The sequence below is a fragment of the Euprymna scolopes genome, chromosome 38, assembly GCF_053919585.1.
Source record: "Euprymna scolopes isolate OS-2025 chromosome 38, ASM5391958v1, whole genome shotgun sequence".
Taxonomy (NCBI): domain Eukaryota; kingdom Metazoa; phylum Mollusca; class Cephalopoda; order Sepiida; family Sepiolidae; genus Euprymna; species Euprymna scolopes.
Genome location: NC_136519.1, coordinates 79,192,492 through 79,207,474, shown reverse-complemented (window position 1 = coordinate 79,207,474; position 14,983 = coordinate 79,192,492). Strand labels below are relative to the sequence as shown.

Here is a 14,983-nt window from a genome sequence, read left to right as displayed (position 1 = left end):
GCAATACACACGGACGATAAAATGCTTTGGATAATCACAGATTTCAAGGGGTTTCTGCTAAAATAGTCATATTTTAAAAACCAAAGCACTTTAAGTCTTCAAAATACCACCGTTTTGTTCAGAAATGAATATACTTTCAAATGAATTAGTAAATAATAACATACATTATATATTTTTAGAGTTTTAAGCAAATAAAAGTGATAAAAATGTGAACATCATAAAATGGCATTTTGGGTAAGATTTTGTAACTAAATTTTAAAATATTTTAACAAGCGAAAATGTGAAATATGATGTTTTGGTTCACGTGTACGAACGGTACACACATACTTCTAATTTTCATCCCTTAAAAAATGTTTTCATTGAATTATTATCGAATGGAAACTAATCTACCCGATTATTAAAAAATAAATAAATAATCAATATTTAAATATTTGTAGGAGGTGCTCAGTTAAAAAATAACAACGGTAGGAAAAGACATGAAATGTAATTAAAAATCAAAATAAAATTAATTCAAAATTTTTAACAATTTGCCAGCTTTAGCAAAAACTTGTTTTTTTTTTTATTTAAATACTTGATATTTTTCCAAGCATCATGTTTTCTGTTAGAGGGACGTCACTTTTTTTAAATAACATTTATTTTTGTCTGTCTGTCATAATTCTTGTAAAGTTTCACAATGGGTATCAAACACTCTCTTAAAAAAAAAAAAAACAAAAAAAAAAACAACTTGCTTAATTCTATGTCTAATCCTAGGTACGAGTGGCAAGCCTCCTCCTAAAACCTTTAGCCTTAACAATAACGCTAAGTACAAGTGGCAGAGCTCCCCACTAAACAAACTTCCTGTGAGCTCATATAAATGTAAAAAAAAAAAAAAAGCATAAAAAACGTTTACAGAAAAGTGCACATGATTAATCCGCCCCCTCAAAATAAATTGGTCAACTGTCCTAAAACGCTAGGATCGTCTTGAAATGGTGAATTATTTTACATTTATGTGAAACCAACCCCCACTAAATTCTAAAATTGTTTTTGTTTTGTTTCTATCAAGTTTTCAGGATGTTTCACACAATTTTCCTTAGCCCTATCATTAACTCAAAGTCAGAGTGGCAACCTCCCCACCTTCTCATAATTGCACAAAGACCCTCTTAAAACCACGCATAATCACCTTTTAGAAAAAAAAAAAAACACCCAGGATTTATCTATCATGGGAAAAGGGTGGGGGGTAACTGCCCTAAAACGCTCGAATGATTCAAAATGAGAAATCATTTTACATTAAATTCTAAAATAATTTTTATCTTTTATTAAAGTTTTTCAAGTTGTTCACATGCAATTGTCTATAAAGGTAGAATCACATATTTTGGAGAGGTGGTCAGATGGGGAGGGGTAACAGAACGTATTAATCTACAATAATACCAAAGAAATATTGCAATATATTCATTTTTAACCAATCCTAGATTTCGATTTCAGTTTTTGGCACATAAAATGCATTACAACTAAACTTTGAGTTCCCTAACTTCTTTTCTTTTAATGAATACATGGCATTTTTAAGCAATCGCAGCATATTTATGTGCATTTACTGTAGATTATTTGGAAACCATTCATTTCTGGAGATTTTCAATAGCATATTCAGATTCCTTGCACAAAAATACACTTATATGGCAAATTTCATTGCTTAGTCTTGTGTTTTAACAAAGATATAGCATTTTTACTGAAAAAGTAGTGCAAAAAAAATGTGACAAAACGCATATGGTCTTAAAGGGGGGAAAATATCCAAACACGCAGGACATAAAAATAGTCATAACTTCCTTGATTTTAATTGGATTTAAAAAGATTATTTCTTAGCTTATCAAGCTCTTTCTATATATACAATACTGAAATATTTTAAGCCATTTAAATTTTTTCACGTGTACTGTTATAATATAGCACCTAGTGTTTCTATTTAATTATTCTTTTTTAAAAGCTAATTTGACTTTTCTTATAATCATTCTTGCCTGTTAAATTGTAGAAAGGAGCTGTTAGTGTGTTTTTGTTTCATTTTTTGCGAATATATTCAACTGGCTAGTTATTTTATGAATAAAAAAAGAAGTTTATTTTGTAAAAAAGTTAATTTTATAATAAAAAAAGGGTTTATTTTATAATTAAAAAAAGGGTTTATTTCATAATTAAAAAAAGGGTTTATTTTATAATTAAAAAAAGGGTTTATTTTATAATTAAAAAAAGGGTTTATTTTATAATTAAAAAAAGGGTTTATTTTAAAATTAAAAAAAGGGTTTATTTTAAAATTAAAAAAAGGGTTTATTCTAAAATTAAAAAAGGGTTTATTCTAAAATTAAAAAAAGGGTTTATTCTAAAATTTAAAAAAGGGTTTATTTTAAAATTTAAAAAAAAGGGTTTATTTTAAAATTTAAAAAAGGTTTTATTTTAAAATTTAAAAAAGGGTTTATTTTATAATTAAAAAAAGTCCTGTTGAGGAGATTGTATGTTGATTATAAATTCTTTTAAAATTTAAAAAAAATGTGCAAGTGAATTGACATCTGTTCCTTTATAATTTATATAAAAAAATTATTCAGAAAAAATTTAAAAAACAAAACAAAAAACAATGTGTTGAATTTTTTTTTGAAAGAAAATCTAAATCTTAAATCAATTCTTTTTGGTTCTAAAAGTTAAAAAAAAAAAAAAAAATGTTTACTAAGAAATTGATTTAAATTTGTTATTTGTTTCATTTTTTTTATTAATTTAATTCATACGTTTTAAAATTTTCAACTACCGTGGAATTTCAACGGCTTCTGCAAGTATTCTTCATTGGTATTTTCCTGGATGAATAATACTTAAATTTTAGAAAATAAACAGCAGACAACCCGGCATTGCCCAGTCATAAGATGCGATTAAATATTTTAATTTATGCAGATTACGTATTCTATAACATAAAGAACAATTGACTGTATGTTTGTATATTCAGCTAAAAGTAAAAAACTACAAAATAAACACCCACAAAGTTGGTATATTCTTGATCAGTGTTCCTATTTACTTGCCTCCTCAGACACAAGGTTGGTTTTTAATGTGCCCCCCCCCAAAAAAAAGGGGGGGGGCACTCTGGATAAGACCAAAATTAAAAATTGTCCCAGTCTCTCCCCTACTGACCGAGGACAGTAAAAGTGAAGTATATTATCAGAACTGATACTACGCTTTGTTCTTAGCCAAAAGGTCAACGGTTTATTCTGAATGTATAATATCTCAATTTTAGAAATAAAATATTCTCTGGGATGGGTCAACTGGGACACTTTTTTTTTTTTAAATTTGTTTTTATTACATTTTCACCCGGTTTCACCATTTGAAGTAGGGGGCTACTATCAGAAACCTAAGTTGCAGGGATACTATCTAGGGAGTTGAGCAGCAAGATGTCTGTTCACATTACACTTGAACTTATGCATGTCATTACAGTTGGGAAAGCAGGAACCCGGAAGGGAATTCCAAAGTCTAGTAGTTCTGAGGAAGAAACTATTGGAGTAGAAGGCTTTCTTACATCTAGGGATCTCTACTGTGAAGGGGTGAGATTTTCCTCCTTGTTGGGTTTGTTGGGAGTATTTACGTCGAGGGGGTACAAGGGCTTGTAGTTTATCGGAGCATCCACCATTAAATTACTTGTAGAACAGGTAGATGGACGTAACATTTCATCGATGGGACAGAGGCTGACGCTTAGATGCTAGTTCAGGACCTATCATGTTGGTGACTATTTTTTGTACCCTGTCCAGGAGTGAGAGACTAGAAGCAGATGCAGCAGCCCAAATGTCACAATATTCCATACATGGGTGCCGTAAGTAACTTTTGTCAGGGAGGGTTAGTTTTTCAGTGTTATCTACGAATTTGGAAAGAAAATGTGGAACCATTATTTGAAGAATCTATCATGTAAAGGAGATGTTTGTGAGTCATTCAGACTTCATCGTTATCAGTGAATAATCCTGATGATGACCTTTGTGAGAACTCCTAAGGAGTAAATACAATAATGATATATATTTTATGTTATTTTATAGAGAGTACATATGATATATTTTATGTTCACTTTACAACTAAAATTTCATTTTTTTCAGATTTGTTTATATTTGTGGTGAAGTTTGCCCGCACAGATGATTTGTGGTGGAGTTGCTTGCTATACTCAGGAGGAAAGAGAGCACTAACCAGACCTCCTCTAGATGAGTGCAAAGACTTTGACGAGGTTTACAGCCATCCAAATTCCAACTAAGACCAATGGTTGTTACCAGCAAAATCAATGGTAAACAGCTGTTGTGATAACGGTAAGCAGCTGTTGTGATAATGTAAAGTCATTTGCAAAAGTTATTCAGAGATTGAAAATACTGGAAATCTGGGAAGACTTGTTGGTTATCGGTAAATAATCTCTGATGATGATTGGCGCAAGAACTCCTAGAGAAGACAAACAAGGAAGTTTTATGCTGAAAAATATAAGTTTTGGACTTTACAACTAAAATTTTATTTTTTAACTGCAAAGAAAATTAAAACTATTAACTTTACAATTACATTGACGACCAGTTGAGTTTTTTTTTTTTTTTTTTGAGGTTGCAGTAATAATTTGAACTTAACCTTTTAATGCACGAAGCTATATTTGCCACTGAAAAGAGCTATTATATTTGTTGTTGCAGAAAGAATCTTTGACGAAAATCAAATTGCAAAATTATTTCAAATACGCTACAAACGTTTTCAAGATGATGCCTCTGTTCAGTCTCAAAAGACAAAGGATACCCCCTGCAGCTGCAAATGTAATTGTGAGGCAAGGGTTGCTCATTCACCAACCACATCTCCTGAATCGGCACTGTTTGGGTCCAGTGGCAAGAAGTCCAGGACGACTGGAACAATGCCGAGATAAGCGGAGACCACATACAGCACCTGGAAGTCCCAAATAGTCACCCATTTAATACTGACCAGATTCAACATTGTTTAACTCCGGTGATCCAGCGGGAACCAGTGTGTCAATGTGATTCTGCCGTTTTGAAGATATTCGTGCGAAAACAGGGCGAGAACGAAAAAGAAAAATTCATAATCCTCAAGTCATACATTCTCTTCAAGCATGTTACGCAAAAATATTATTGGAGGTGAACCAGATAAGTCCAGGCCTGTAATTTATATGGATAAAGTTGCAGAGTTGAAAATAAATTCAGATTTTTTGTCGTTATTAAGGTAGAAGTTGGAAAAAAAATCAAAATATTAAATTTCAATTAAAACCAATGGCGTCTACTTAATTGTAAAGTCGCAGTAACAAAAACGAGAAGACAGAAAATTATTAATCAAAATAGTTTAAAATTTGCAAAAATTAAGTTATTAAATATATATATATATATATATATATATATATATATATAACAAAAGAATTCATATAACAGGGGAGGTAATTACTTTTCTGAAAACTGTAAATCTTAGCCAAATCGAAAAGTTTTTGAAATATTATGAACAGAGTTATTTCCTTTGTTTTTTATGTCACCATCCCAAACAAATATGACGAAGCTTTTATTTATTTTGATAAAGCTCAGAAATTCTTCTTTGATTTAATAATGCAGTAATATTTAACTAATGAAAATTGACACAAATTAAGTTGATGACATTGCTTTTAGTAAAAATTCTTTTTTTTTTTTTCGACTCAGAATTTTGCTTTATTAACAAAGAAACATAGAAATCCATTTTGGGTTGATGTCATTACCCAAGGCATTTAACTATTGTTTTTTTTTTTTCAAAATTGAGAATAAAATTAGTGCGTGTGTGTGTGTTGTGTATTTAGATTTTAATATTATGACATTAAAAACATTTTGGAATTAAAATCAATTGAGTATCACGTCATAATAGGGAAAAAAGCGGTTATAGTCAGCTAACGTTTTCCTAATTTTCTGCAAAGTTCTACCAGCAGCAGTAACAAGGCAAATCAGTTCCTTCACTTTTGTTTTTCAGCATTTCTATTGTGAAGCGATTTATTGAAATAAAATATAAGAAAAGAACATTATTGAAAAAATATACAATAAAAATTAACAAAATTATAAAAAGATAAAAATAACACAGCTAGTCTTTATTTTTGCCGTTTTAATGGCAAAATTTTAAGTTTTTATTTTATTTGAAATTTTATAAAAAAATGTTATAAAATGGTTAAAATCAAAATAGCAAAATTTTAAACATAAAAAATGTTTCCGATACATAATACTGATTAATAAAAAAAAAAAAAAAAAATAACTGATTTGCATCGTCACCACTTCTGGCAGCGGTCTGCAGAAAATTAGGGAAGACATTATCTAACTACAACCAAAAAAGGTGTATTTTTTGGCGTCAGTTAAATCCACTAGTTCTAGTTGTTTTATATTAAAATCCTAATTATACTAAGATATTTACACATTTCAAACGTATTTTTAACTTGAAATAGTTAATTTAATAAAAAACTTTTAAAAAATAACTGAAAAAAAAAAAGTTTCTATCCTATTCTGTTCATATCTTTAAACTCATTTGTCTAAAAACATACAATAGGGGAGACAACTCTAATATAGATCTACTTGTTTTTTTTTGTTTTTTGTTGAATTTTTTTTTTTTTTGCTTCATTATTGTAGCAAAATTTGAAAACAAATATTGAATTGTAAGTGAAACCAATGCTAGCTACTGAAGTTTCATGTCACAGTAATAAACATATCCAAAATTTAAGAAAAACGATGGGGTAGAAAATTAATTATCAACAAAAACAGTTTTTGGAGAATTTGTAAAAATTGAGTTTTACTAAATTTGCCAAAGTTCATTTTCAGAAAATATTTACCTCCCTTTGTGTTACAATTTGAACTCTCCATTTTAGTTTTTTGCAAAACTCAATTTCCAATGTCTTCGAAAACTGTTTTCATTAATAATTAATTTTCTAACTTATCGTTTTTTGGAATTTTTGGATATGTTCATTACTGTGACAATTATTAAGTAGATACCATTCATCTCACTTGAAATTCAATATTTCAAGTTTCAAATTTTGCTACAATAACAAAACTTTTTTTCTCTGTAGAGATTTAGTTTTTAGCAATTAAAGTGAATCCCAGCAGATTTTTAATTAGAATACATAATGACTGAAAACAAGTCGGGCATCAACTGAAACTTATTTATATGTTTTGATCAAAAAAAAGATTGAATTTTATCGATCATGCATGTGAAATTTTGTGAACATTAGATATCAAATCAGTTATAGTCAGCTAACGTACTTCCTAACTTTCGGTGTGTCTACTACTGGAAGCGGTGACATGGCAAATGAGTTCCTTCATTTTTATTGTTCTTCAGTATTTCTATTGTGAAGCGATTTATTGAAATAAAACATAACAGGATATTATTGAAAAATATACAATAAAAATTAACAAAACTATATAAATTAAGAAAAAAAAATAATTTTAATAATTCTGAATTAAAATTTTTAAACACGTTTTTAATAATTCTCCAAAAAACTTATTTCAATGATTCTTAATTAAAATGAGACCGAAAAAACTTTTCAATGATTAAATAAAAAAAACAATTGGAAAAACGTAACAAAAGAAAAAAAAAAAAAAAAAACGTACATGCAGAAGGAAGATATAGGTGAGAGAAAAAAAGTGAAAGAACTGATTTGCCATGTCACCACTTCTAGTAGCAGATATGCTGAAAATATGTTAGCCAACTATTACCATCAAACCAAATATGGTGTTGTGCTAAATACTGTTTCTTTCAGACGCCAACAGAACTGGATCTACACACATGATCCAAAATAAAGAAAGTCATTTAAAAAATCATAAAGTGAAAAAAAAAAAATTAAAAAATTAAAAAATAATAATAAATAAATAAAAACAAAAAGAAAAACAAAAAAACAAAACGCATGCCAACTAAAATAAAAACGAACAAAACAAAGAGAGTAGGGATAGCGAGGCATTTCTCATGCAATGCAGACAGAATTTTTTTTTTGAGACTCATAAAAATCCTCTTAGACTTTTTTTTCCATTAAAAGAAAAAAAATATTTTCTCCTCATAAGATTTTACTTTTACTCAGTTTTCACTGTAGGAAAATGTAACATAAGGTGGACGGTGGAGGAGAGTTGAGCCAATGCCTGTAAGGAGAAACTCTAGCCCAGGGGTTTCCAAACTATGATCCGCGGGCCAGATCTGTCTGCTAAAGTCTTTAATTCAGCCCGCAAAGCTTTTATTTAAAATGTAAAAATATTCAGGAAAAAATTTAACAAAAAAAACTAAAAATATGTAAAAAAAATAGTGTTGTGGGTTTTATTTTTTGCTGAGAAATTGATTTAAAAAAATGAGGTTTTGGAGAACCAGTTTTCACTAAAAAGCAAAACAGTACAAAAACGCATCTAGGTCATTCTTTTTATTTTACCTCAAATAGCTCTAGAAGAAAAAACATCAGTAATAGGCCATTAAAAATTGCCTGAGCAATCCTGTCAATATTCCCCAGTAGTGACACCTCAGACTGCAAGCTTAAACTTACTCCCTACAAAATATAGGATGAAACGACACAAGTATGGACCTCCTAGAAATGCACAGGGCATCAACCATTCCTTAATCAACAAGGCAAGGTTATTTAAAAAATGCCACATACTCGCTTGACTTTGCAACTGAGTTAACTAATCGACTGAGGTAATCACGCAGCAAGATGTATATGTGGGTGTATAGAGTTAATTTAAAATCAGAAAATTCCATATAAAAAGGTAAAATTTAATTTTTAAAAAAAAAAAGTGACAAATTTGATCAGAAGTTTAAATGTTTTCACCTTAGGACTACGTAGCAGGATAGAGATCTCACGAGAGGAAGTATGAGGCAGGAAAGCGAGGGATTTCGTCTGGGAAAAAGAATTATTGAAAAGATTTAGGCTTTCGAGTCTTCCTCCATCCTCCTACTGAGCTCGGAAGGAATGCAGTTCAACTTGATGTATTTACTGACATTCACAAGAGACCTCCGAAGTGGTGGAATTAGACGTTGTAATTACAAATTGTTACTGATTGTGTAGTTATATAAGAGCCAAGTACGTCCAAAAATGGAGTACTGCTACCACATCTGATAAGCGGTGAACTCCATGTAAAAAAATAAAAACTTATGAAGAAACAGCTGTTGATTTTATTATTGGAATTCTTTGAGATGAGTAATTTGCATATTTATTTCCAAACTGTTATCCTCATCTTCATAGTTGTTGTTTCCTGACGTTTCGGCCAACTATACCTCTGGCCTTCGTCAGGTGGTTAACCGCAACAGGATAGGAATGCAGAATCTTAACTGCATCCTTAGTAATTATTGTCTGCCATAGTTGTCGTTTCATTACATTTTGGCCAACTAATCCTTTGGCCAGCTTTGGGTTGGATTAAAACTGCTATCTCCAAACAACGCTCACTCATAGCGCAGAAAATAGAAGCGTTGAATCTCTATGGTTCCAGGTGAGCATTATCTGAAGATAGTGATTTCAATCCTACCTAAAACCGGCCAGAGGCTTACTTGGCCAAAATGTGTTGAGACGACAACAACTATGGAAGGCAGTAATTACTGAGGATACAGTTAAGAGACTCAGCATTACTATCCCGTTGCGGTTAACCACCTGAAGAAGGCCAGAGGAATAGTTAGTCGAAACGCCGTTAAACAACAATTATAAGGACAAGGATAACCGTCCGCAAATGTTTGTGTAAACATTTTTTGTCAATTATACTTTAATGTATCCTCAGCCATTTTCTATACCTTTATGAATCATTTTCGTATTTACAATTTAAACACTGATGATTGACTCGTTTACCTATTAGCTGAAACGTGCAATAACTCTATACTCCCAGAGTAGTACTCAAAGACGATCTCTATACTCCTTAAAAGCAGACTTCAAAAGGGATAACTCGATACATCCAAAGCAGACACCCATAGAGTGCGATAACTTAGTTCTCTTAAAGCAGAGGTGTGATAACACGATACTCCAAAAGCAGATCCCAAAAGGTCTGATAACTTGATATTCTTAAAGCATTCCCCGAAAGGGGTAAAAACTCAATACTTCTACAGCAGACAACCATAGAGTGTGATAACTAAGACTGTGACAACAGCATATTCTTTTCATTCTTTTGACTCTCTAGTATATATCCGACACAGTAAGACACAGCCAATCAATTGAGAACCACATCAGTCTATATAAAAACATAAGATATTAACAGATATACACTCAAGAGTCAAAACAATGACAAGAATACGCTGTTGTCACAGCCCTAGCGATAACTCAATGCTCCCAAAGCAGACACTCATAAATGAAAAAAAAAAAAAAAGTATAAATTAAAGAGCGTAACAATTGTTTTTATTTCTAGCCATGTTGTTGTTGTACAAGTGAAGAATTGAAATAATTAACATGTAGCTTACCAAACCCCCTAAGAGGATTTCGGCAGAGAGAGAGAGAGAGAGATAGAGCAGGGAGGGAGGTTGAGAAAGGAGTGGTTAAGGGAGAGAATAGAGTGAAATAGGGTTAGTAATGAAATTTAGTTGGAGCCTGGACCTGTTTTGAGAATCTTCTTTTGGGAAAGGTTGATCTTGTCTCCCATACTCAACGCCATGCCCTGCAGAAGAAAATAAAAATGCATTTGATTCAAATGTAAAGGTTAATGTATGTGCATTATAGAAATTAATATTTTAACAGAACATTCAAGAAAGTTTTTTTAAAAAAAAAAGTTTAATTTTTCCAGGAGTCTAATGCTCAGCCTTGTAACTTTAACACAATCCGTTCTTGGACTGCATCGTCTGTATTTTCTCATCACAATAAAGTCAGCGGTAGACTGACAGGTTTGACTTACATTTTTTTTTTTTTCTTTTTTTTTTTTTTTTTTTGCATTTCTCATGAATTGAAATAAAGTTTTTTGTTTATCATTTAGCACCACTCTGCCTCACGATGGGGGAAATAAAAAGAAATAGAGGGAAATAACGAGAATTAATAACAAAAATAAAATTAAAAAAAAAAAAAAACAAAAAAAAAAAATAAAAAAGAAACATAAAAACAAGAAATAAGAGAAACAAAAAAAAAAAAGCAACAAAAAATTAAACAAATAAACAAGAAATATAAACAAATAAAGAAATATAAACAAAAACCGAGAAATAAAAATGATAAATACAAAAAAAAACAAACAAGAAATGAGAAAGAGCAAGAGAAAAAAAAATTTGAAAAAAAAAAAAAAAATCTAAATTAATAAACAGGGCTCTATGGACAAATTTATCTTTAGTTGGTCTTTGACAACTAAATATTTTTTGTTTACTAGCCAAATAGAAAAGTTACTAGCCAAACCTACATGATTTTTAGAATATGACATCTTCATTCTGTGACGAGTATGTACATCATAAAGATTTTTCTGTTGTTTTTTTTAATAAGTGTATTTCTAAATATACATCAAATTTTATGTTAATACTTGAATGTATAAACATTCTAATTTCTTCAGATATTTTTTTAAACAGCTTTCGTTAAAAAAAAAAAAAAAAAAAAAAAAAAAAAAAAAAAAGAATATATTGTTCTATCAAACTTATTATTTACATAATTTAACTTTTTTTCTTTTTTTTAAATAAAACGAACAAAGTTGGAAAACATTTTTCACTCAGTAGTGAGGTTTGGAATTCTGTCAGTGAAAGAAATACAATCGCCAAAAGATACGTGTTTTATTATTTCTAGTCGCCATTTTGAAAAATCACTCACAAATACGATTGTTTCACTCGTAATATAGAGCCCCGATAAAGAAAAAAAAAAACTGTCAAGATAAATGGGAGATCTGTCATACGATTATGTGCATTTTTATGATGTTGCCATTTGGACTTGAGGTTAGTTGTTTAAGATTTCATTTCAAACCAAATTTGCAAGTTTCAATACTTTTAATTTTACCTACATCCATTTCTTGTAACCTACATCCATTTCTCCTATCTATACAAAAGTCAATTTGTCATAGAAATCGATATGTTAAGAGAACAAAGTTTAAATAATCATTTAATTTTTCAAGGAATTTAAAAATGCCATTCAGATTTTCTGTTCTAAACAACCCCAATTAATTTCGACTGGAAAAAAACAAAAACAAAAAAACACTGAATGCTTATATGGAGAGAGGAAACAGGAAACTATTCTTTGCCGAAAGAAACGTCATTTTAACTCCCCTGCCCCATTCATGAATCATCTGAAGAGAACCATCATGAAAAGAGAAAAAAAAAGGCATGACATGAGAGAAAAAAAAAAAAGAAAGAAAAATACAACTGAGCTAAGTAACAATGAAAACAGAAAAAATTAAGTGGTCAAGCTCAGGTCTTTCTAAAGTAAGCGTACCCCTCCTATCCAGATGCAAAATCAAGTTGTATTTCCCAAATCTAATGTGCGTGTGTGTGTAGAGGGCAGCTCCTCAAAAAACTAGAAACAACTTGGATCGTGAATAAATAATGAGGGGGAGTTGGGGTAACACTAAGATTACGAAGGTGGGAATGTAACGATGTATGCCCAGGTAACACCAATTCACCTTGCTTACAGGCTAAGAGTCAGGTGGAGGTGTTCCAAAGTCTGGAGTATGTCTTTATTGCCGATATGGTGGACAGAAAAGAGAAGTAAAGCTAACATGGCGATGGGAGGTCTGCTCTATTATCTAGGAATATATTGCCATTAGGCCAACTGTTATAGTTAAGTGTCAGACCACCAAGTAAGTGATGGAAACATACCTACGTGAAGGCTGGACACCATGCGGTAGATATTTTATGTTATATTGATTTTAACGCATCCCACTATATAGCATATTTGGTTGCAAAGGAGAGACAAGGAGGGAGAAAAAGAGAAAAGAGAATTGAAGAGGGATATGGTTAAGATATAGAAAGAAAAGGAGATTCAGAGGAAAAGAGAAAGGGTAATCTTTAAACGACAGAGAGGAAAACAGATCTCAAGAGATGGGTGGTTGGAATTAGCGTTTAATAAAAACCAGTGTGTTCTGAGAAACGGGATTTGGCTGACTGGAATTTAAGAGAACGCATCGCCCTGAGCTCTTGCCCAAGGGCAGAAACCCCCATGAGAGCTAAGTTGAAAGGCTCTTGTTCCTAGTTGGGAAATTGTCTAAACGAACCTAGGTTGTAACAACCTGCATCACGAAGCTGTTGAGAACCCAAAGAACTTAGCTTTCCTTGTACGAAGTTTAGCGTGAAGAACTTTTATTTTTGTTCATTAGAAAAATAATCAGAGTTATTTTTGAATTGTTGACTTGAACAACGGTTTATTACAGCACCAATGCCACAACCAGCCTGGACTGCACTGAAATAGCAACATAAAGCCATTCACCAGAACATCTATGAAGGATGAACTCAACTGCAGCATCTGACGACAAACAGCCAATTGAAGATAAGTGTTGCCACAAAGACTTAGGGTCATGCATGTTTTGCATGCCCAGAGTATCAGAGCGGTAGTTTCCAATAACTACTAGTAAGCATCTGGTTACATTTTCAGGAGTCGATCACTAGACAATTAAGAGTGTAGCCCTGCTGGGTTGCATCTATGGTCCCATGAGCTGCAATCGATAACCATGCCCAGAGGATATATCACAGGAAGATAACATGGGAAATACAAAAAAAAAAAAAAAAAAAATTTTTTTTAGACCTACCTGACTTTTGGCTCGAATACGAACATGTCCCTGGACTGGGGCATCGTTGCTCAGATGTGCAGGTTTCTCAATACTTAGATTGGCAAGGACGTCTTCACCAAATATGGAACGTGCGTACATGTTGGCAGCCATGAAGCCACATTCACCAGAAAGAGCCTGAAACAGCAATTACAGCAAAGAAATGAAAAACAAAGGAAAATGTGCATCGAGTATTGCATGTGCTTATTACAATATTTTAGTGCTAGGTTTGTATGCAAGGATATATTCCATAGTTTTTGAATATCCTTTGGAAAATCCCATCAAGTAGATGGCCACTTTCAGGGCTGTAAAAAAAAAAAGCACAAAAGTCAGATTTGAGACTAATTTCTCCACCTTCTCCCTGTTTATGGAGAAGACGACGCAAAAAAAAAAAAAAAAAAAATTCGTAAACAACTCTAATGATTCAAGGGTTATTCCAGCCCAATTCATCCAGCTCCGACACACCCCCTCTTGGATTTTTTTCATATTTACACCATACAAACTTTGGGTTAAAACTAAGAGAAATTTGCAATTTCAGCCCAGTTGGATTTGAGGAACATTTTTTTTCACAGTTGGTTTTGGCCTGGAAATCAAAAATTGCTATCTCATGACGTAGAATTTTTGACCCCCGGCGTTTTACAAAATTTGCATTTTTGTTGCAAAAAATAAATTCTGGAGCTAAATATTCACACAGGTAAGGTTTTGAGGGCAAGGAATCCAAAAATCATGGTTAGAAAGATGGCAAATGAGAGGAAGTACCTTATTTTTACCATTTTAGGTGATGCCGCAGCACTTTTTAGAGCTTGTTTGGGGTGATATTTTGTTGAGAAAAAAACATAACTGTGGTGCTTTGCCAGACTTCTCCTTTGGATTTTTAAAGTGACTTTGGGTTGGAAATTACAAGAATCAAATAAAACCTTTCGGCATATTTGACATTTCCAGACACTAAAGCCTCAAAATTGGCATTTTTATAAAAATTTAAGGATTTTTTGGTGAATTTGGCAACAATCTAATCTTAAGTTATGATCAATATCTAGAGCTGAAAAAGGACTTCGATCGACCCATTAGAGCCCATTTTCATGATATAATATCAAATTACATCATATAAAAGGATATGGACCCTTACTTCAGTCAAAATAGACAAAAACTAGTTGAAAATAAGATTTTTGACACATATATGGACATATGGACAGCAATTTTAATTATGTACAAGTTTTGGACATTTGAGTTTTTCAAAAAAACAACTTTTGGCCATTGTCTTTTGATTTGCAGATATCAACAGCTTAAAATTTAGAGGAAAGTAGCCCCCCCCCCTACATCAAAGTGACAATGTGCCTTGTTTGGGGGGAAAATGT

At 31.7% G+C, this 14,983-nt stretch overlaps 1 protein-coding gene and 1 long non-coding RNA gene across 3 annotated transcripts in view; one reads left to right on the top strand and one right to left on the bottom strand.

The window, feature by feature from the left end:
• LOC145263211 (uncharacterized) overlaps positions 1 to 4,258 on the top strand; it is a 79,865-nt gene extending 75,607 nt beyond the window's left edge. Inside the window, exon 2 of the long non-coding RNA XR_013864491.1 lies at positions 4,083 to 4,258. This is a non-coding gene — a long non-coding RNA (uncharacterized LOC145263211). The remainder of the gene's footprint in view (positions 1 to 4,082) is intronic.
• The window catches only part of LOC145263210 (coatomer subunit beta-like), a 116,346-nt gene that overhangs the window by 7,379 nt on the left and 93,984 nt on the right, over positions 1 to 14,983 (bottom strand). For both annotated transcript variants that reach the window (XM_080120285.1, XM_080120286.1), the window contains 2 exons: positions 13,611 to 13,766; positions 10,505 to 10,565 (listed from right to left, as the gene is read on the bottom strand). In XM_080120285.1, the coding sequence (XP_079976411.1) occupies positions 10,505 to 10,565; positions 13,611 to 13,766 (217 nt within the window). The remainder of the gene's footprint in view (positions 1 to 10,504; positions 10,566 to 13,610; positions 13,767 to 14,983) is intronic.